Source organism: Nymphaea colorata, chromosome 2 (genome assembly GCF_008831285.2).
Source record: "Nymphaea colorata isolate Beijing-Zhang1983 chromosome 2, ASM883128v2, whole genome shotgun sequence".
NCBI classification, from domain to species: Eukaryota; Viridiplantae; Streptophyta; class Magnoliopsida; order Nymphaeales; family Nymphaeaceae; genus Nymphaea; species Nymphaea colorata.
The window spans coordinates 32496700-32517981 of record NC_045139.1 but is presented as its reverse complement, the minus strand read 5'-3'; the positions used below and the strand labels follow the sequence as shown (position 1 = coordinate 32517981).

Below are 21282 nucleotides of genomic sequence, written 5' to 3'. Positions count from 1 at the left end.
GTCGCTGCCCTCGAAAACATCATAAGCTTCAAGACAACGGTTTACCACCTCTGTTTGTCCATCCATCTTGTGGGTGATAGGCTGCAGTGTTGTGCCCTGCATGCAAAAATATTCTTTCCAAAAGTTGCTGAGGAAGACAGGGTCCTTGTCGTTGGTTATTGTTCGTGGCATTCCATGAAATTTCCCCACATTTTTGTGGAAGGCAAAGGCCACAGTCTTGGCGGTATAAGGATGAGACAGGCCCACAAAATGGGTGTATTTTGAGAGGCAGTCTACCACAACCATTATGACAGATTTGCCTTTGGACAGTGGTAAGCCTTCTACGAAATCCATGAAGATACCATCCCATATGAGCTCGGGTGTTGCGAGAGGCTGTAGCAGTCCCACTGGCTTCATCGTTTCGTACTTGTTCCTTTGGCAAACGTCACAGGTTCTCAAAAATTCCCTGACATATTGCTTCATCCCTGGCTAGTAGAAGGTTTGGCGCATCCTTCTGTAGGTAGCCGTTGGGGTAGAGAGGTTTCCAATTTTATCATTGTGGTAGTGCTCCAAGAGCTGTTGGGGTAGAGAGGTTTCTAGTGGTATATAAATGCACCCTGTGTGATACAAATAAGGTTCCTTCCACTCGTATCCTTATATCTTAAGAGGGTTAACTGCTCCTTAAGTTGCTGAACTGAGGCAGCTGCCCGCTGCTCTCGTAGGATCTGATCCCACAACTGAGTATGTACTTGAGACAAGGTTCGCAGGCTGGGCATCGGTGTTGTATTAATCTGGAGTTCCTTTCCCTCCGTGAATGGTTGTTAGATATTGGGTAATTGTAAGACAAGCGCAGTGGTGACAGCCTGCTTCAACCTTTGGAAGGCTTGGTTTGCCTTCTCAGTCCACACGAACTTCCCCTTGTGCAGCTAGTGTGCCGTAGCCATGGACAAACTTAGGGAAATAACCTGTGAGTCCCAAGAAGGCGTGCAGTTCCCTCACTTAGTAGGGTGTTCCCCATTCTTTGACGGCTCAGACCTTTTCTTCTTCCATGCTAACCTTGCCCTTGCTGATCACGTGGCCCAGGTATGAGATCTCCCTCTTACCGAATGAGCACTTTGAAGGCTTCGCATGGAGATGATTTTGTTGTAGAATGTTAAGCACAACTCGCAGGTATGGTCTGCAGTGTCCTTGCTGTAGAAGAGAAAAGAGAATATCGTCGAAAAACACCAAAACAAAGCGTCGCAGGTAGGATCGTAACATGTCATTCATTAGCGACTGAAAAGTCGAGGGTGCATTTTTTAAACCAAAGGGCATGACTGTGAATTCATAGTGCCCGTCGTGAGTATGGAAAGCAGTCTTGGGAATGTCCTCTATCGCTACCCTTATTTGATGGTACCCGGAGCGCAAATCTAATTTAGAGAAGAGGAGTGCTCCCTGTAGCTCCTCCACCATATGAATGGGGTACCCGTCCTTAAACAGTGATGCGTTCAACGCGCGGTAGTCATGCAAAACGGCCAGCTACCATCCCTCTTCTTGACCAACAGGGCTGGCGAAACAAAAAGGGCTCTTGCTTGGCTGAATAACCCCTGACAGAGCTGTTCCATTGCTTCCTTCTGTGATCGACTATAGCGGTAAGCCAGTAAGGCCTGGACTTAACAGGTCCTTTTCCCTCCTTTTCCCTGTTCTATGCGGCGATCGTGTTGTTGCCAAGGTGGCAATCTAGTGGGGCAAGAAAATGAGTAGAAGATCATCGAGGGCAGGGATTCTAACGTTTGTCCCGGATTCACTACTCTCTTGTTTGGACAGAAGGTAGCAGCTGGTCCTTTGAGGAGACGCATGGCAGACTTTTCTTCGCAAAACTTCCTAGGAGACGCATGGCAGACTTTTCTTCGCAAAACTTCCTGGGAACTGCCCCTAGTGTTAATTTCTCATCCCCTGGCCCATGGAATTTCACCAACAAAATCCCAGACTACTTCCCCAAGGTCGCGCAACCATTGTATGCCCAAGACCAAGTCTGCTCCAGCCATAGCGAGTGTGTAAAGTTGGACATGGAAGCTATGGCCCTGTATTTCAAGTACTTCCTGGTGGCATTTACCCCTGCATTTGAGGGTACTGCGGTCCCCTACCACCACATTGAAGACGTCTCCACATTGCACCGCAACACGCTGGCAGATTTTTCGTAAATGAAGTTTTGCGTTGATCCGGTGTCGATCAAAACACTGACCCTTCAGTCGCCCTTCGATCCTCATCAATTGGGGAACCTCATCCCCTATGAATGCACACTCTGGTGGTGTCTCCTATGCCAGGCAGGGCGCAGTCTCCCGGCCCTGGCCCCTGGCTGCAACTAGATGTTGTGATCACTTGCTCTTGCTAATGGTAGTCCTCTTGGCGCTTCAAATACATTGCTCAATTCCTTAGCAGCTCCTCTAAGCGCTTGGGGTTGATACAGCCTTGCCATCGTCGACCCTCTGCTGCATCATCTGGTTCCAGATCACCGTGGCCAAGGTGAACAGTTCAAGTGAACACCTGCCTTCGCATTTCAGTGCGCTCCCATCTCCCACCACCACATTGAACGTTGGTCCCACCACCACATTGAACCTTGGCTGCTGCTCGATTGTGCAACCCAAGGCCTCAGCTGTCTTAGATTGTCCACCAGCTGAGGGCCTCTCAAGGATCCTTCAACTGGCATTAACTGGGGCAACTGGTGGGGCACTTCGTCCCCCACTAGACCGTAGAGGGAAATTTCCGATGGCAAGCTGGCTGAAGAGTCCCCCAACGTTCCTTTAGGGCAGTGGAAGAAGGCAGTGGCTTCTTCCGCTCGTCTTCTTCACCCACCTATCACCGTGGCCAAGGTGAACAGTTCAAGTGAACACCTGCCTTCGCATTTCAGTGCGCTCCCGTCTCCCACCACCGCTCGATTGTGCAACCCAAGGCCTTAGCTGTCTTAGATTTAGATTGATTGTCCACCAGCTGACTCTGGGCCTCTCAAGGATCCTTCAACTGGCATTAACTCGGGCACTTCGTCCCCCACTAGACCGTGAGAGAAATTTTCGATGGCAAGCTGGCTGAAGACTCCCCCAACGTTCCTCTAGGGCAGTGGAAGAAGGCAGTGGCTTCTTCCGCTCGTCTTCTTCACCTCGTGACCAAGATTGGTTGCAGTGGAAACAGATCCTGCATCGTTTCTCTTCTCTTTAATCTGCCTATCTTTAATCTGCCTAATCACCTGTCGACCTGTCCAGATGTTGGATGTTGTTTTGCTTCATTCACCTCTGGAGGTGCATTCTCTACAAGTGAGCGGGGTTCTTGCTGCCTTGGTCGGTATCCCACAACCTGTTGTTTCCGTTGAGACACCTCTGTTCTCTTCCACCATTCCTACTATCTCTTCCACTATTCCTACTATCTCACCTGTGTTCTCCTCCACCATTCCTATGGAAGTATGTGGGGTTTGGCAGCCTACACCTCAATCCTTATTTTCTCTTTAGGCCACCTAGGAATGCTCCCACAAGTGCTTCATCCTCTGACCATGTTACTAAACTCCTCAAAACATTCTTGGTACTCAAAACATTCTTGGTAGTTGACGATAGATCCCTTCTGCTTGATTGTGGACAGTTTGACATTGAATCGCCAAAGGTCCAAAATAGGATTTCATGGCATCGACTAGCCCATAGCCCATCCCAGCCCATAGCCCATCCCATCTTGGTTTGCCATGCTGCAGATCCGTCAAAGTGGATGGCGGTGTGGCCCACCCTCTGCTCACCGGTGTGGCCCACCCTCTGCTCACCGGTGATTCCATGGCACTCAAACAACTGCTCCGCCTAGAAGTTCCAGCTCAGGGGTGGACCCCCTGAGAATCATGGGAAGTCCATTCTAGGCTGCTTCTAAGGCCCAGCGCCGGTGCCGGTTCCTCTGTTTCCACCGACGAACTCAGAATCGGGCGATGTCGTCAGAATGGGGCACATCGCCTGAGGGAGGTGGGGGTCAAGGACGAGGGGACTCACTGTGTTCGGTACTAGGCGACCCCAATCCACGACTCACCTGAAGCATATCCTTGATCATCATCGTCACTAAGGCGCCCATGCCATATGCTATCAACCGTATCAATAGAAGCATGCTTCAAGAATCTTAACCTCCTTTAGCCCAAGAACCAAGTCAAGCCAAAATAAACATCAAATACAAATTACTTGCCACTCATATGCTTCTACATTAGTCTCTACCAAGACTACCAAAAAACTTCACGATTCTCTCTCTCTCTCTCATATGTGCATTATAGCATTATATATATATATATATATATATATATATATATATATATATATATATATATAATGCACATACAACACATCCAACATATCAATTTGACATCTATTCAAAAGGCTTTGGCTCAAAATGCAGTCCTCATGGAGTTATTTTCACAGTAACCTTTCTTTTACTTCCGCCATTCTGCCACAAAAGGTGGAAGTGGTACTCTCCTCTTTTCAGGTAAAGTATAGGCGACCACAGGACCAGCATGAGAGCTCAAAGTACAAGAAAGGACATTAGGACCAGCAATGGGAGCTCAAAGTACAAGAAAGGACACTACTGATATCAAATAAATGCAATGGATTTGTAATAGAAAGTGGAAACAACAAAATGAGAATTTTACATTAGCAGCAATAACTTGGTTAAGGAACACTTTGTGTGTAGAAGACATGAGAAAGGCAGGATCCATGAGTTATCTTAAGCACTTATGCTTTAAAAATGGTGCTACCACACTCCACTGACTTGAAATTTTTATGTCAGGTATGCTAGTAGAAATAGATGGTGTTGACCCTAGATCATGAACGACATCCTTGGACATTGACACTTTCAAACAATAAGTTGTGCAGCAAAAATTTATAATACAGAATCTACAGAAAATATTTCCAAAGAAACCAGCATTTTTTTTTTGTATAGTTAGCAGGTAGCACCCACAGTTTTACAGCAGCATAAGGACCTGTATTTTGTTCAATTATCCGGAAATGCCTCTGATGTTTCCTGCCAACTTCAAATAAGGATCCATTTAAAAAATTTGAACAGGTTCATGCCTCTTTAGTTAAAACCTAGATTGTGGAAAGAAACCAAGTAAAAATGAAATTGAAGAATGATGATGACTTAAAATACCCTGTGGCATTTGCAGAAAAGATCCCACCACTTTTAGATGTTAAAAGTAAAAAATGAGGAAACACGTGACTCATAACAACAATCATGCTTAGAAAAATTCTAACCAACTCAAGGATTTGATGCTAAATTTTCTGCTAACTTGAAGAATAAATAATTGATATTCCAAGATTAGATGAAACTTCATGGCAGGAAAAACAATCCCGAAAACAAAATGAAAAAAGTAACTGATGTGAGTTGAAAAGCAACTAAATGTGCATAACAGCTTTATTTGTAGAAGACTGAGAAGTACACTTTTGCACAGTACATCCACAAAAAAGACAGCAAGTGCTCTGCTGTTCAGTAAATGATCAAGTAGCACTTAAACAATTCATCAAATCTACACAAATTCATCAAACAACACTATATCCCTGGAACTACACCAAACCACCAATTGCCATTGTCCAGCCTTCTGAACTCTTCAGCCAACTCCATCGGCAAGGATTCTTCTATAAGCCAAACTGGCCAGACAGTGACTCCCCCTCTGGGCAGCACAACCTCTGATAACACTCCTTGCCCAGGAAGAGGAAGAACTGCCACCGGAAACATAGCCCAAAACTCGCGAGGTTGTAGATGTAGTCATCGTTAGGGCTCCAAGATTCAGGGCTATGCACGCCATACACCTCAGTCCCTATTTGCAGTAGCAAATAGCCATGAGGAATTTTATCTGATGGCTGAAGCATGGATGATTAACAGAGACACCCGGCTGCCTTATGGCTGGAATCGATCAACACTGCTCTGGCATGCTTTCATACAAGTTGTTAGCCACCGCTAACAAGGGTCGCCCCTTCGAACCCAGTAACGCTCGCACGCTTGGCCCTAATCCCCGATAAGGGTTCTCCCTCGCTAGAGGGCCACACTCTCAATGTTAGTGGTGGTTTCCAACTCAGGTCCTTTGACCGTATATATAAGCACTAATAGATCAGTCTCTTGGGGATCCAATCTAATTTTATACCCAATGCCAAACACTTTGACAATTAAACGCCAGCAGCTTCTGTATTTTGTCATAAGCAACACCAAAGAATTTCCAAGCTGTTCAACAAGTTCCAAGCTGCTCAACAAGTTCGAGAAAGACTCCTAACTCTGTCCCATTGAAAAGGCCTACAACAATTGTGGCTTAGCTGCCTGTACCTTAATGCGAATTTCATTAGTTCAGCCTCCTACAAAAGGAATCTATGAAAGCTTTAACATGTCACCATGGACATATAATTTATTTCTTCAAACTCAGCCTCTTAAGACATATTTTCTGCTGGACTTTATAGATAGTTCATCATTATAATCTAAGTTGAAGGGCCAAATCGAACCATTACAGCATCAATAGACTGCTGCCACCTTGGTCAAGAGACAAACTACTTAAACCATCTAATTTTTCGTCCTTCCAAATGCACTACAGATAGGGAAACCCTTTGATAAACTAAAATTCCCTGGCAGTGAGGGCTCAGCTCCAATGATCCGGCTAAGTGAAATAGCTCCTTAGGCATCTTAATGTAGGGGTATGTTTTCTCTATATCCCCCCTGAGATGTATCATCGGCAGACTGTTGAACTTGTTGCGTGCCTGAAGAATTAGGATGAGGAGGAGGGCAATGTATGTTGATTGAAAATTTAACATGACTCTACAATTGCCCACATCCTAATCCCAAGAATGTGTATCATAAAAGTGTGTGTGTGTGTGTGTGTGTGAGAGAGAGAGAGAGAGAGAGAGAGAGAGAGAGCACCTTCAACCATTCATCTAGTGCACAATATAGTTCCAGTTCCTACCTCCAGCTTTGTTGCCCCGTTTGTTTTCTACAGAATAAACCCAAAAAAAAAGTCAACACCACACATGCATGTTGTTGGATATAATGTTCAAAATGACTGTTTTGCAAGACACGTCTGAGGCCCCTTGTCCACCAATGGACTAATTCTGCTAGCATTTTTAAGAGCATTAATTGATCTCCTCAACCCATGAAGAAATGTACATCAAGCAGGAACGCATTGTTCCTTTTTAGAATGGTAAAACAGTTCAAGCAATAAAAATAATAATTTGGGGAATCATAAATGTATGTATGCTTGGGTATTTATAATGTATGTACACTTATTAGTTAAATTGGGCATTCTAAGGCATGTCGATAGTCCTATGTCACAAGCATTCTTTACTAGGCAGTCTTCTATAATACAACAAAAAATAAAAAAGTCATGTTGGAAGTGCAAGTGAACATAAAATCTACTATTCTCAAAATAAATCCATGCTACTGATCGTCATATAGTAAACCACTCCCCTTCTATTCACAGGCCGTCCTACAATTTGTCACCTGGTCGATGGATTTCTTCACGGGTTCCAACCATCAATAGATTGCATCAAATAGGCAATGTGCATCCCAAAGACCAGCGAGTCTCCCTTGCCGCAAGGGAAATGCAATGAAAGGACTGTTCTAGTGAAAAGGAGAGGGGACGTCGAAGGTAATGCACAGTGACCATGTGAAAAGTTGCTCTTTAAACTGACAGGCTACTTTTGTCGCAAGGGAGATGCAATGAAAGGACGGAGGGGAAGTTGAAGGTAATGCACAGTGACCATGAGAAAAGTTGCTCCTCAAACTGACTCGGCCTGGCAAATGAATATAAACAAAATTGAAGAGCAATCATGTTATTTGCCTGCTCCCTCATTGGCCTTGGCAGTTTCATCGGCAAGGGCGTAGCCAATTGTAGGGTCAAAGGTGCTGGAGGTGTAACTCTAGACATGGGATGCCATCCAACCCTTGGGAAACATCGCTTTTTCATACTGTAGCTGATTGAAACCAAAATACATGTAAGCTAGAAGTATGCCTGCTGATTTTTCTTCCTTCTTCATTGCAGGAAAGAAGTCACAAAATAATAATCTGTTATTGTGGAGATGCCACCTACAAGCAAAAAGGTTTAGGCTTTAGTTGGAGTCAGCACTTGTTGATACTACTTGGACTGGAGATACGAAAACCGAATTCTGGCTAGAGACAACTCTAATGAAATTTAATTAGCATTCTTGTGTCGCTTTCGGGAAACTGATAAAAATCTGGCAAAACCATAACATGATAACGAATAAACAAAATAAGCAAAACAACAGAAGGACAAGCACATACCGATAAAAATTTGCAGCTGCTGATTGAGGGCTCTTTATAGCTCAATAACCTTATTTGTGCTTGAATTTCTAATTATTAGCGGGCAGAGACACATGTTTTCCTTGTGAATCTAGAAGGAAACATTGTAGGATTGTTATATATAGACCCAGTTAATTAGGTAGAGGTGGATGATCAACTTGACTCTCCACCCTGACGCTCTCGAGCCACAACAGATTATTTCCAAGCTTCTTGGTAGCAGCCTCTAGCCCGACCCTTAACAGCAAAAGAACTCACGCACACATCAAACAATGCCCTAATCCCCGATTAGGGTAGTCTTTCTCAAAGGGTTATTTGAGTCAAAGACTGGATAGATACATTGACCCACAACGCAGGACTTATTTATAACGCCAACACCGGGTCTATAAGGCAGCTATGGTCCAAGATCCCGCAACTAACAATTACTTCCCACTTTGAAATACACCTTCTCCTCAAGGCCTGAAGAAAAATTTGGTGATTGCGACAGGCCTTCCTGCACTTGGACACCTCATTGCCATGCCTTGAATCAAAATCTGTATGGATCATATAGTGATTACTATCCAAGGACCTGATAACACTATTCTGATGTATATGCCTTGCATGCAGAGATACGCTATCGGACTTAGATAGCTGTTGGTCAGCTACAGAATGCATGCGTTTCCAGAGAAATAGCAGTTGTAGGACCACCTTTGAATTTTCTGCCAGACTGACCTCATGTAGAAGATGCACCTGATCCGTTTCAAATTTTTCTCCGTATAATTGTCCTTTGTATTTGATCAAAAGTGATTACAGTCAAGCCCAACAAGCATCATTATAAAAAGAATCATTAGTACAAATTTCTTCTGTTCTTTTACTCTCTAACTTTCCCAATAAAATATATACTAACCTACCCATGAAGAGATCCACGGATGGATGTGCTAAGGAGACATCCCATCTCAAGAGCACCCTTGAATTATTGGTATGGTTGTATTTGGGAGGCTGCCATTATAATAGTGAACTGCACAAAGCCCTTTTCCCTAGTGAAACCAAAGACACTACCCCTTGGATGGCCATATACCAGTAACGTCTGTTCCACAGTAGCTTCCATGCACTGAGCTCATGCTCCCACACCCGATATGAACTTTATAGAAATGAGTGCCATGAAGTGGGTAATAGTTTTATGTGATACTGATGGCAGGAATTCAAGTATGTTCCTTAGATTCAACTCCCATCCAGGAACTGATCTCCTCCAATAAATGCCCCAAAACTGCCTTTCTAGCTTTGGCATCCAACGCTGAAAGCAACCTTGAGGCTAGATGACATGAGGACGACCTGGGCAAGTGTTGTATCCCTCTTAGTTCTTGCCGCCCCCCAATCTTCAACAAGTTTAAGGACACTCGTTAACTCCCAAGAACGTTATGTCCATGCAAAAGGCATTTCTGAGCAACCTTAGTCCAGTTCTCCACTTTAACAAAAGAAACATTAACAACTGGTAACTCATCTATGCCTTCACATGAACAGAAATCCTTGCATGGGAAGTAGGGGAACCTTGTTACCATGGTTGCTTAGGTAGTGAATGACTGCCATGGATGATCTTCAATGCCATCCCTTACTACTGTAGCAGCTCATCAGTAGTTAAAAGGAGAACTCCTGAACCTTCTACCCTGAAATTTATAATAAAGAACAAGAGTTTCTCTGCTGAAGCTGCCCTCCGTCCCCTTGTTCTGCAAAAAATCTACACAAAGCTGTGACTATTGCACCAATTGTTGGGTGAGCAATGTTGGTTCTCCAATTTCAAGTGACGGTTGTACCAAAGGTTCCAGAGGCCCCTGCATACCTTGATGGTCATATGTAGGCAGGTAGGGTGATGACTTCGTCTGATTACTCCAACAGCTGCTGTCCACTCCTATTAACCTTCAAGCAAGGTGGAGCCCCCAACGTCTGCATTTAAAAGGAAAGACGAGGCCCTCTTTTAACTACAAATGTGAAAAATATACTTAAATATGGCCAAAATATAACCAATAAATCAAAGGGCATCCAACATTCAAACAATATGACCAATACATATGTCCTCAACTAAAAACAATCCATATCTCTAGGTATTTTAGTTGACGTCTGGACCACCATGCTGTTTTAAAAATTGTTACCGTAAAAGGGCATGATAAACTTGTTAATATCTTAAATACTGCAGAACTGCATCATGGAGTTTTTCTTCTTACGAGATGCAAAGTTTTGGACCACCTTCCTATTAAGCAAGTTCTCCTTTTGATAGAGGTTGTACGTTGTACCTGCAGGGCGCAGTCTCACGGCCCCCCTGGCTGTAACTCGATGTTGTGATCACTAGCTCTTGCTGGTGGTAGTCCTCTTGGCGCTTCAAATACATTGCTGAATTCCTTCAGCAGCTCCTCTAAGCGCTTGGGGTTGATACAACCTTGCCATCGTCGACCCTCTACTGCGTCAACTGGTTCCAGATCAGACGCCACCACAACATTAGGGATGCAGCCTTACCTTTTAATAGTTTAAAAGGTGCTCCCCTCATTTTGATCAAAATGCATCCGGCATGCCTATGAAAATCCGACACTGATAGCTCTCAACAGCTATCGACCCTTGCGCTCTAGTTTGTCTAACACACACACACACAAGTGTGAAGCCCAACTTCAATTCCTTTCCATGAACTCTTAGGGTTTTAATTCCCCTAGAGAGATTTATATACATGCGTATCAAGGGAGTGGGTGGACTTATTACAATTTACAAGGCCTAACTGCTGACCCGACCCGCGAACTCCTGTGAGTGTTGAAATAGAACAAAACAGAAAAACAGTGAACGTAAGACAGTGTTAGTTCAGCGCCTAACAATATTCCCCCCTACGGAAACACCTTATCCTCAAGGTGTGAAATTCCCGCCTGAGAATCTCCTCTGCAAGTTCCCAGGTTGCTGGTATATCCTCACAATAAGTCCATTCTATTAGCCATTCTGTGGTGTAGGAGCCATTGTTGCCTTTGTTGCGGACGCCCAGACGTCTGAAGGGCTGAGCAGTGGTCTGGTCCTCCACAATGGGAGGAGAGGTTACTACATCCTGGTGGGTGGGTGGGAGCAAACCTTCAGTTTTGAGACGTGGAAGACAGGATGGATGTTACTTCCTTCAGGGAGAGCTGCAGTTCATAGGCTAGAGTTCCAATTTTTCCTAGTGATCTTATAGAGGCCAATGTAACGAGGAGCCAATTTATAGTATCCCTTGGGTAGGCGAAACCCTGCACCGTGTGTGTAGGTCGGCGCAAGTATACCCAATTCCCTACCTCAAAGTGCTGCTCACGATGTCTTCGGTTGTATTGGAGTACCATTCAGTTGCGAGCTGCTGCTTGGTGCTCCTTCAAGTCCTTAGGACTGCATCTCGACACCTTAGGCGAGTGTCAACTTCTTGTTCCTTGGCCGTTCCTAGTTGATAGCGTCGGGAGGGGGCTTGCCATAGACAGCTTCAAATGGGGTGGTTTTTGTAGAGGAACGCCAGCCGGTATTATAAGAAAATTCCACCCAGGCTAAATGATCTACCCATAGTCGGGGTCGCTGCCCTCCAAAACATCATAAGCTTCAAGACAACGGTTTACCACCTCTGTTTGTCCATCCGTCTTGTGGGTGATAGGCTGCAGTGTTGTGCCCTGCATGCAAAAATATTCTTTCCAAAAGTTGCTGAGGAAGACAGGGTCCTTGTCGTTGGTTATTGTTTGTGGCATTCCATGAAATTTCCCCACATTTTCGTGGAAGGCAAAGGCCACAGTCTTGGCGGTATAAGGATGAGACAGGCCCACAAAATCGCTGTATTTTGAGAGGCAGTCTACCACAACCATTATGACAGATTTTACTTTGGACAGGGGTAAGCCTCCTACGAAATCCATGAAGATACCATCCCATATGAGCTCGGGTGTTGCGAGAGGCTGTAGCAGTCCCACTGGCTTCATTGTTTCGTACTTGTTCCTTTGGCAAACGTCACAGGTTCTAAAAAAAAAATTCCTTGACATATCGCTTCATCCCTGGCTAGTAGAAGGTTTGGCGCATCCTTCTGTAGGTAGCTTCCACTCCTTCGTGCCCAGCAATTTTATCATTGTGGTAGTGCTCCAAGAGCCGTTGGGGCAGAGAGGTTTCTAGTGGTATATAAATGCACCCTGTGTGATACAAATAAGGTTCCTTCCATTCGTATCCTTATATCTTAAGAGGGTTAACTGTTAACTGCTCCTTAAGTTGCTGAACTGAGGCAGCTGCCTGCTGCTCTCGTAGGATCTGATCCCACAACTGAGTATGTACTTGAGACAAGGTTCGCAGGCTGGGCATCGGTGTTGTATATTAATCTGGAGATGCTGTCAGCTGCAGCGTTTTCTTTTCCCTTACGGAAGTGTACCTCAAAATCGAAGCCTATTAACTTGAGAAACCATTTCTGCAGTGCCGGTGTCAGTGCTGGTTGTTGCAGGCAGTATTTTGAGACTATACTAAGACTTTGATGATCTGTTAAATCGCTATTCTAGGAGGTAATGTTTCCACTTGAGGACTGCGAAGACATGGCAATCAATTCCCTTTCATATGCTGACCTGCTGCCTTAATGAAATAGGCTATGGGGTGGTTGTTTTGGCTCAGGACAGCACCCACACCTAGGTCTGATGCGTCTGACTCCACCGTGAAGGGTTGTTAGAAATTGGGTAATTGTAAGACAAGCACCGTCAGGAAGGCTTGGTTTGCCTTCTCAGTCTACACGAACTTCCCCTTGTGCAGCTAGTGTGCCGTAGCCATGGACAAACTTAGGGAAATAACCTGTGAGTCCCAAGAAGGCGTGCAGTTCCCTCACTGAGTAGGGTGTTCCCCATTCTTTGACGGCTCAGACCTTTTCTTCTTCCATGCTAACCTTGCCCCTGATCACGTGGCCCAGGTATGAGATCTCCCTCTTACCGAATGAGCACTTTGAAGGCTTCGCATGGAGATGATTTTGTTGTAGAATGTTAAGCACAACTCGCAGGTGCTGTAAATGGTCTGCAGTGTCCTTGCTGTAGAAGAGAATATCGTCGAAAAACACCAAAACAAAGCGTCGCAGGTAGGATCGTAACATGTCATTCATTAGCCACTGGGTGCATTTGTTAAACCAAAGGGCATGACTGTGAATTCATAGTGCCCGTCCTGAGTATGGAAAGCAGTCTTCGGAATGTCCTCTATCGCTACCCTTATTTGATGGTACCCGGAGCGCAAATCTAATTTAGAGAAGAGGAGTGCTCCCTGCAGCTCCTCCACCATAGAAATGGGGTCCACCATAGGAATGGGGTACCTGTCCTTAACAGTGATGGCGTTCAACGCGCGGTAGTCATGTAAAACCGCCAGCTACCATCCCTCTTCTTGACCAACATCCCTCTTCTTGACCAACATCCCTCTTCTTGACCAACAGGGCTGGCGACACAAAAAGGGCTCTTGCTTGGCTGAATAACCCCAGAGTTGTTTCCTTCTGTGATCGACTATAGCGGTAAGCCAGTAAGGCCTGGACTTAACAGGGTCCTTTTCCCTGTTGCAGTTCTATGCGGCGATCGTGTTGTTGCCAAGGGGGCAATCTAGTGGGTGGCAAGGTGAACAAGGTGAACAGTTCAAGGGGTCCTTCTTCCGCTCGTCTTCTTCACCCACCGATCCGTGGCCAAGGTGAACAGTTCAAGTGAACACCTGCCTTCGCATTTCAGTGCGCTCCCATCTCCCACCAGAAGGCATTTCAGTGTGCTCCCATCTCCCACCACCGTTGGTCCCACCACCACATTGAACCTTGGCTGCTGCTCGATTGTGCAACCCAAGGCCTTAGCTGTCTTAGATTGTCCACCAGGTGACTCTGGCCCTCTCAAGGATCCTTCAACTGGCATTAACTGGGGCATTTCGTCCCCCACTAGACCGTAGAGGGAAATTTCCAATGGCAAGTTGGCTGAAGACTCCCCCAACGTTCCTCTAGGGCAGTGGAAGAAGGCAGTGGCTTCTTCCGCTCGTCTTCTTCACCTCGTGACCAAGGTTGGTTGCAGTGGAAACAGATCCTGCATCGTTTCTCTTCTCTTTAATCTGCCTAATCAGTTTCTCTTCTCTTTAATCTGCCTAATCACCTGTCGACCTGTCCAGATGTTGGATGCTGTTTTGCTTCATTCACCTCTGGAGGTGCATTCTCTACAAGTGAGCGGGGCTCTTGCTGCCTTGGTCGGTATCCCACAGCCTGTTGTTTCCATTGAGACACCCATCTGTTCTCTTCCACCAATCCTACTATCTCTTCCACCATTCCTACTATCTCACCTGTGTTCTCTTCCACCATTCCTATGGAAGTCTGTGGGGTTTGGCAGCCTACACCTCAATCCTTATTTTCTCTTTAGGCCACCTAGGAATGCTCCCACAAGTGCTTCATCCTCGGACCATCTTACTAAACTCCTCAAAACATTCTTGGTACTCAAAACATTCTTGGTAGTTGACGATAGATCCCTTCTGTGGATGGCGGTGTGGCCCACCCTCTACTCACCGGTGATTCCATGGCACTCAAACAACTGCTCCGCCTAGAAGTTCCAGCTCTAGAAGTTCCAGCTCAGGGGTGGACCCCCTAAGAATCATGGGAAGTCCATTCTAGGCTGCTTCCAAGGCCCAGCGCCGGTGCCGGATCCTCTGTTTCCACCGACGAACTCAGAATCGGGCGATACGGTAGCAATTTTAAAAATTGCTACCGTAAAAGGGCATGATAAACTTGTTAATATCTTAAATACTGCAGAACTGCATCATAGAGACACATGAATTATGTCTAGCTATCAACTACTGCCATCTTTTTTCTTCTTACGAGATGCAAAAGTTTTGGACCACCTTCCTATTAAGCAAGTTCTCCTTTTGATAGAGGTTGTACGTTGTACCTGCAAGGCGCAGTCTCACGGCCCTGGCCCCTGGCTGTAACTCGATGTTGTGATCACTAGCTCTTGCTGGTGGTAGTCCTCTTGGCGCTTCAAATACATTGCTGAATTCCTTCAGCAGCTCCTCTAAGCGCTTGGGGTTGATACAACCTTGCCATCGTCGACCCTCTACTGCGTCAGCTGGTTCCAGATCAGACGCCACCAGCAACATTAGGGATGCAGCCTTACCTTTTAATAGTTTAAAAGGTGCTCCCCTCATTTTGATCAAAATGCATCCGCATGCCTATGAAATCCGACACTGATAGCTCTCAACAGCTATCCACCCTTGCGCTCTAGCTTGTCTAACACACACACACACAAGTGTGAAGCCCAACTTCAATTCCTTTCCATGAACTCTTAGGGTTTTAATTCCCCTAGAGAGATTTATATACATGCGTATCAAGGGAGTGGGTGGACTTATTACAATTTACAAGGCCTAACTGCTGACCCGACCCGTGAACGTAAGACAGTGTTAGTTCAGCGCCTAACAATATTCCCCCCTACGGAAACACCTTATCCTCAAGGTGTGAAACCCGGGAAACGCCTGAGAATCTCCTTGCAAGTTCCCAGGTTGCTATGAGTCCATTCTATTAGCCATTCTGTGGTGTAGGCGCCATTGTTGCCTTTATTGCGGACGCCCAGACGTCTGAAGGGCTGAGCAGTGGTCTGGTCCTCCACAATGGGAGGAGAGGTTACTGAGGAGAGGTTACTACATCCTGGTTGGGTGGGTGGGAGCAAACCTTCAGGGTGGGTGGGAGCAAACCTTCAGTTTTGAGACGTGGAAGACAGGATGGATGTTACTTTGAGACGTGGAAGACACATGGATGTTACTTCCTTCAGGGAGAGCTGCAGTTCATAGGCTAGAGTTCCAAATTTTCCTAATGATCTTATAGAAGCCAATGTAACGAGGAGCCAATTTATTGTATCCCTTGGGTAGGCGAAACCCTCCACCGTGTGTAGGTCGGCGCAAGTATACCCAATTCCCTACCTCAAAGTGCTGCTCAAGATGTCTTCGGTTGTATTGAAGTACCATTCGGTTGCGAGCTGCTGCTAGGTGCTCCTTCAAGTCTTAAGGACTGCATCTCGACACCTTAGGCGAGTGTCAACTTCTTGTTCCTTGGCTGGCCGTTCCTGGTTGATAGAGCGTCGGGAGGGGGCTTGCCATAGACAGCTTCAAATGGGGTGGTTTTTGTAGAGGAACGCCAGCCGGTATTATAAGAAAATTCCGCCAGGCTAAATGATCTACCCATAGTCGGGGTCGCTGCCCTCCAAAACATCATAAGCTTCAAGACAAGGGTTTACCACCTCTGTTTGTCCACCCTTGTGGGTGATAGGCTAGGCTGCAGTGTTGTGCCCTGCATGCAAAAATATTCTTTCCAAAAGTTGCTGAGGAAGACAGGGTCCTTGTCGTTGGTTATTGTTCGTGGCATTCCATGAAATTTCCCCACATTTTCGTGGAAGGCAAAGGCCACGGTAAAATGGGTGTATTTTGAGAGGCAGTCTACCACAACCATTATGACAGATTTTACAGGGGTAAGCCTTCTACGAAATCCATGAACGTACCATCCCATATGAGCTCGGGTGTTGCGAGAGGCTGTAGCAGTCCCACTGGCAGGTTCTCAAAAATTCCCTGACATATCGCTTCATCCCTGGCTAGTAGAAGGTTTGGCGCATCTCTGTAGGTAGCTTCCACTCCTTCGTGCCCAGCAATTTTATCATTGTGGTAGTCCGGGGCAGAGAGGTTTCTAGTGGTATATAAATGCACCTGTGTGATACAAATAAGGTTCCTTCCATTCGTATCCTTATATCTTAACAACTGTTAACTGCTCCTTCAGTTGCTGAACTGAGGCAGCACTGAGGCAGCTGCGTACTTGAGACAAGGTTCCAGGCTGGGCATCGGTGTTGTATTAATATGGAGACGCTGTCAGCTGCAGCGTTTTCCTTTTTCCTTACGGAAGTGTACCTCAAAATCGAACCCTATTAACTTGAGAAACCATTTCTGCAGTGCCGGTGTCAGTGCTGGTTGTTGCAGGCAGTATTTCTTCTTCCATCCTTGCCCTTGCTGATCACGTGGCCCAGGTATGAGATCTCCCTCTTACCGAATGAGCACTTTGAAGGCTTGGCATGGAGATGATTTTGTTGTAGAATGTTAGTGCTGTAAATGGTCTGCAGTATCATCAAACACCAAAACAAAGCGTCGCAGGTAGGATCGTAACATGTCATTCATTAGCGACAGTCACATGTCATTCATTAGCGACAGTCGGCGTCTCGTAACATGTCATTCATTAGCGACAGTCGAGGGTGAATTTGCTAAACCAAAGGGCATGATTGTGAATTCATAGTGTCGGTCATGAGTATGGCAGTCTTGCAGTCTTGGGAATGTCCTCTATCGCTACCCTTGATGGTACCGGAGGGCAAATCTAATTTAGAGAAGAGGAGTGCTCCCTCTAATTTAGAGAAGAGTGCTCCCTCTAATTTAGAGAAGAGGAGTGCTCCCTGCAGCTCCTCCACCATAGGAATGGGGTACCTGTCCTGATGGCGTTTCAACGCGCGGTAGTCATGGGTAGTCATGCAAAACCGCCAGCTACCATCCCTGACCAACAGGGCTGGCGACACAAAAAGGGCTCTTGCTTGGCTGAATAACCCTTGACAGAGTGTTCCATTGTTCCTTCTGTGATCAACGATCACAGGTCCTTTTCCAAGGCCTGGACTTAACAGGTCTTTTTGCGTGGGTGGCAAGAAAACCTGCTGAAACTCCTATAGAAGATCATCGAGGGCAGGGATTCTAACTGTTAACATATAATGTGTAGGGAACCGGGTCTGGATCCAGACCCGGTCCCATGGGCACGGGTACCGAGAGTGGCTCGGTACCCTAGGCGTTTTTCCCTCTTATTTAATCCCACTTATAGTGTAATTGTTGATTAAGTGGAATAACTTTCTTTTCCTCGGAGGCTTACATGATGAATTTGAATCCATTAGGAGCCAAATTCTCAATTGTGACGAGGTCCCCGGAATTGAAGAGGTGTATGCCCGTGTGGAATCTGAGGAACAGCGTCGACAGGTGATGCATATTGACACCAGTCAGGGGAGTTCTCCTTCAGCCTTTGTTAGTCGTGCTTCTGGGATTGGACAGCGTCCTGTTCGGCGGTGTAGCCAAATCAGGACATTCTGTTGACTTTTGTTGGGATCTTCATCCTGAGAGGCGGCTTGTCCGGGGTCGTCCTCCTTCTAGCCGCCGGAGTCCTTCTGTGCCTGAGCCTAGTCAGAGTAGTCCTTCAAATGTTGCCAAATCTAAGCTTTCCTCCGATCAAATCAAAGAACTGCAAGCGTATATCAGCCGGCTGTCTACTACTCAGGAGGATACTTCCACGTCTGAGGGGGCTAAGTTAGCCCAAGCTCTCGTGGCCACTAGTGACCAAGGTAATTCCTCACATGGTGATTGGATTGTTGACAGTGGTGCTACGCATCATATGACGTGCTACGCATCATATGACAGGGGACCGTAAGATGTTTCAAGAATACAAATTGTCTTCGGGGCAGCAACGTGTATCTATGGCTGATGGTTCTTCTATCTCTGTGGCTGGAAAAGGGAGTTTGTCCTTGTTAAATAAATACTGTCTTCATAATGCTCTTCATGTTCCCAATATTCCTGTGAATTTGTTATCTGTCAGCAGTATTACTAAAGAGCTCAACTGTAATCTGATCTTTTCTGCTGATCGGTGTTTTCTGCAGGACTTGGTGACGGGGCAGAAGATTGAGATTGGTTCGGCTATTGATGGACTCTACAGACTGCCTGTGCAGGTTGCGTCCGCTCTTATTTCAGCCACTAGTGGACAGTTGTCAGGCATGGAAGACAGATCTACTATTATGCGATGGCACGAGCGGCTTGGTCATCTTCCGTTTCCATTGATTAAGAAGTTGTTTCCTAGTTTGTTTCATTTTGTTTCCATGGACTCCTTCACCTGTGAAGCGGGCCTCGTACCCTATTTCATTCAATAAAACCACTCGTCCATTTGCTTTGGTTTATTCTGATGTTTGGGGTCCTTCGGGAGTACCCACTTGTCGTGGTTTTCATTACTTTATGACCCTTATTGATGATTACTCCCGTTGTACGTTCGTGTATCTGTTGAAGTTGAAAGAACGTAGTGAAGTTCCCGTTATTGTCAAAAATTTTGTGGCCTTTGTTGAGACTACGTCTGTCCAAGCTTTTCGCACCGATAATGCTAGAGAGTATGTTTCTCAATCCCTAGATGATTTCTTGAAGAGCAAGGGTATTGTCCATGAAACGTCATGTAGTTACACACCTCTCCCCAAAATGGCGTGGCTGAACGGAAGAATCGCCATTTGCTTGATGTTACCTGGGCTCTTCTGTTCCATCGACAGGTTCCCAAGCGCTACTGGGGTGATGCGCCCCACCTTATCAACCGTATGCCTACCCGTGTGTTGCAGGGCCATTCCCCGTACTCTCTGCTTTGGCCTACTCAGAATCCCTGGCCTCTTACTCCTCGGGTGTTCGGGTGTGTCTGTTTTGTTCATGACCATAGTCCCACCCTCAAGAAACTTGATCCTCGGGCTGTCTTCCTGGGGTATTCCTCCACTCAGAAGGGATACAAATGTGTTGATCCTACCACCTCTAAAGTCTATGTTTCCCGGGACGTCACTTCCATGAACATGAAGCATACTTTCATGTGAATCCTCTTCGGGGGAGTATCTAGGACACTAGTGAAGAGTATTCCTCAAATCAGTTGATTCAGTTTACGGATTTCTTGGATTACAAGGCCAGTGACAGTGTGGCAGACACAGTCAGAGATGATAGAGACTGTCACATGGACAAGGGTCTTGTTGATAATCAGCCTACAGCCCGTGATCATTTGTTTGGCCAGGTGTACAGAAGGAAGAAGACAGATGTGATTGAAAATGTTGATGTAACCAATCCCAATCCTGTGAGCTCTCCGGATGACCCAACCCAAGTCTAATCAATGAAGAGCTTCCTATAGCCGCGCAAGGCCTATAGCCGCGCAAGGGCACCAGGTCTTGCACTTCTCATCGTATTCAGAGATTTGTCTCTTATGCGAAATTGAGTAAGAATTACAAATGCTTTATAACATCCTTGTCTAAGTCCTGGAAGATGCTAGAGAGGATCCTAAATGGCTACAGAGAGGAGATGAATGCCTTGGCAAAGAATGACACTTGAGAAGTTGTGGATATTCCACAAAACCAGATGGTACTGTGGAAAGGTATAAGGCTCGGCTTGTTGCAAAGGGGTTCAGCCAGAAATATGGTATTGATTATCTTGAAACCTTTGCCCCTGTTGCCAAACTGAAAACTGTGAGGGTTAGCACTTGCCGTGAAAAAGGGGTGGAGCATGGATCAACTTGATGTTAAGAACGCATTCTTGAATGGCAATCTAGAAGAAGAGGTCTATATGAGTATGCCTCCTGGATGGATATGTTCAAAGCGAACAATGCTGTCAAAGCCTTGTATGGATTAAAGCAGTCTCCTAGAGTTTGAAAGACTGAGGATAGTGATGAAGACTGTAGAGATACGAACAAGAAGAAGAGGAAGAGAAGCAATGATCACGATGTAACGTGGAAAACCCTCAACACGAGGGAGAAAAAACCACGAATGAGGAGGAGTTGGTGCCCACTAGCAGCCAGACTCTCTCTCTCTTAAGATTATCATTAACACTTAAGGATTAGGGTTACATGACTTAAGTAGAGCCCAAAACGGGCTACAAGGCGGGTCGGGTATGGATCCGGACCCGAAACCCACAATCTATCAACACTCCCCCTCAAGTTGGGCGTACATATCAAACATGCCCAACTTGGATACATTCCTCTCAAATGAAGCTGAAGGAAGAGCTTTCGTCAGAACATCAGCAGTTTGGTCTTCAGACTTCATGTAAGGTAAGATCAACTCTTTCGCATCAATCCTTTCCCGAATGAAGTGACGATCAATTTCAACATGTTTTGTTCTGTCGTGAAGTACAGGATTGTTGGCTAAGTTGATTGCAGACTTGTTATCACAATACATCTTCATAGGTCCTTCAATCTCTATTCCAATGTCAGTCAACAATATCTTCAACCATAATAACTCTGACACTCCCATAGCA

General features: G+C 45.7%; 1 protein-coding gene across 8 annotated transcripts in view; it reads right to left on the bottom strand.

The window, feature by feature from the left end:
• The window catches only part of LOC126409786 (uncharacterized), a 69913-nt gene that overhangs the window by 38076 nt on the left and 10555 nt on the right, over nucleotides 1–21282 (bottom strand). For 2 of the 8 annotated variants that reach the window (XR_007572511.1, XR_007572512.1), the window contains exon 4: nucleotides 6871–6940. The exons of 5 other annotated variants lie outside the window; for them this stretch is intronic. Coding sequence is in view for 1 of the 3 variants with exons in the window: in XM_050076122.1 (XP_049932079.1) it covers nucleotides 7866–8031 (166 nt within the window). In the remaining 2 variants the exon portion in view is untranslated. Of the gene's footprint in view, nucleotides 1–6870; nucleotides 6941–7305; nucleotides 8032–21282 lie in introns of those variants that run through there. One more of the 8 variants, XM_050076122.1, reaches the window with a different exon arrangement.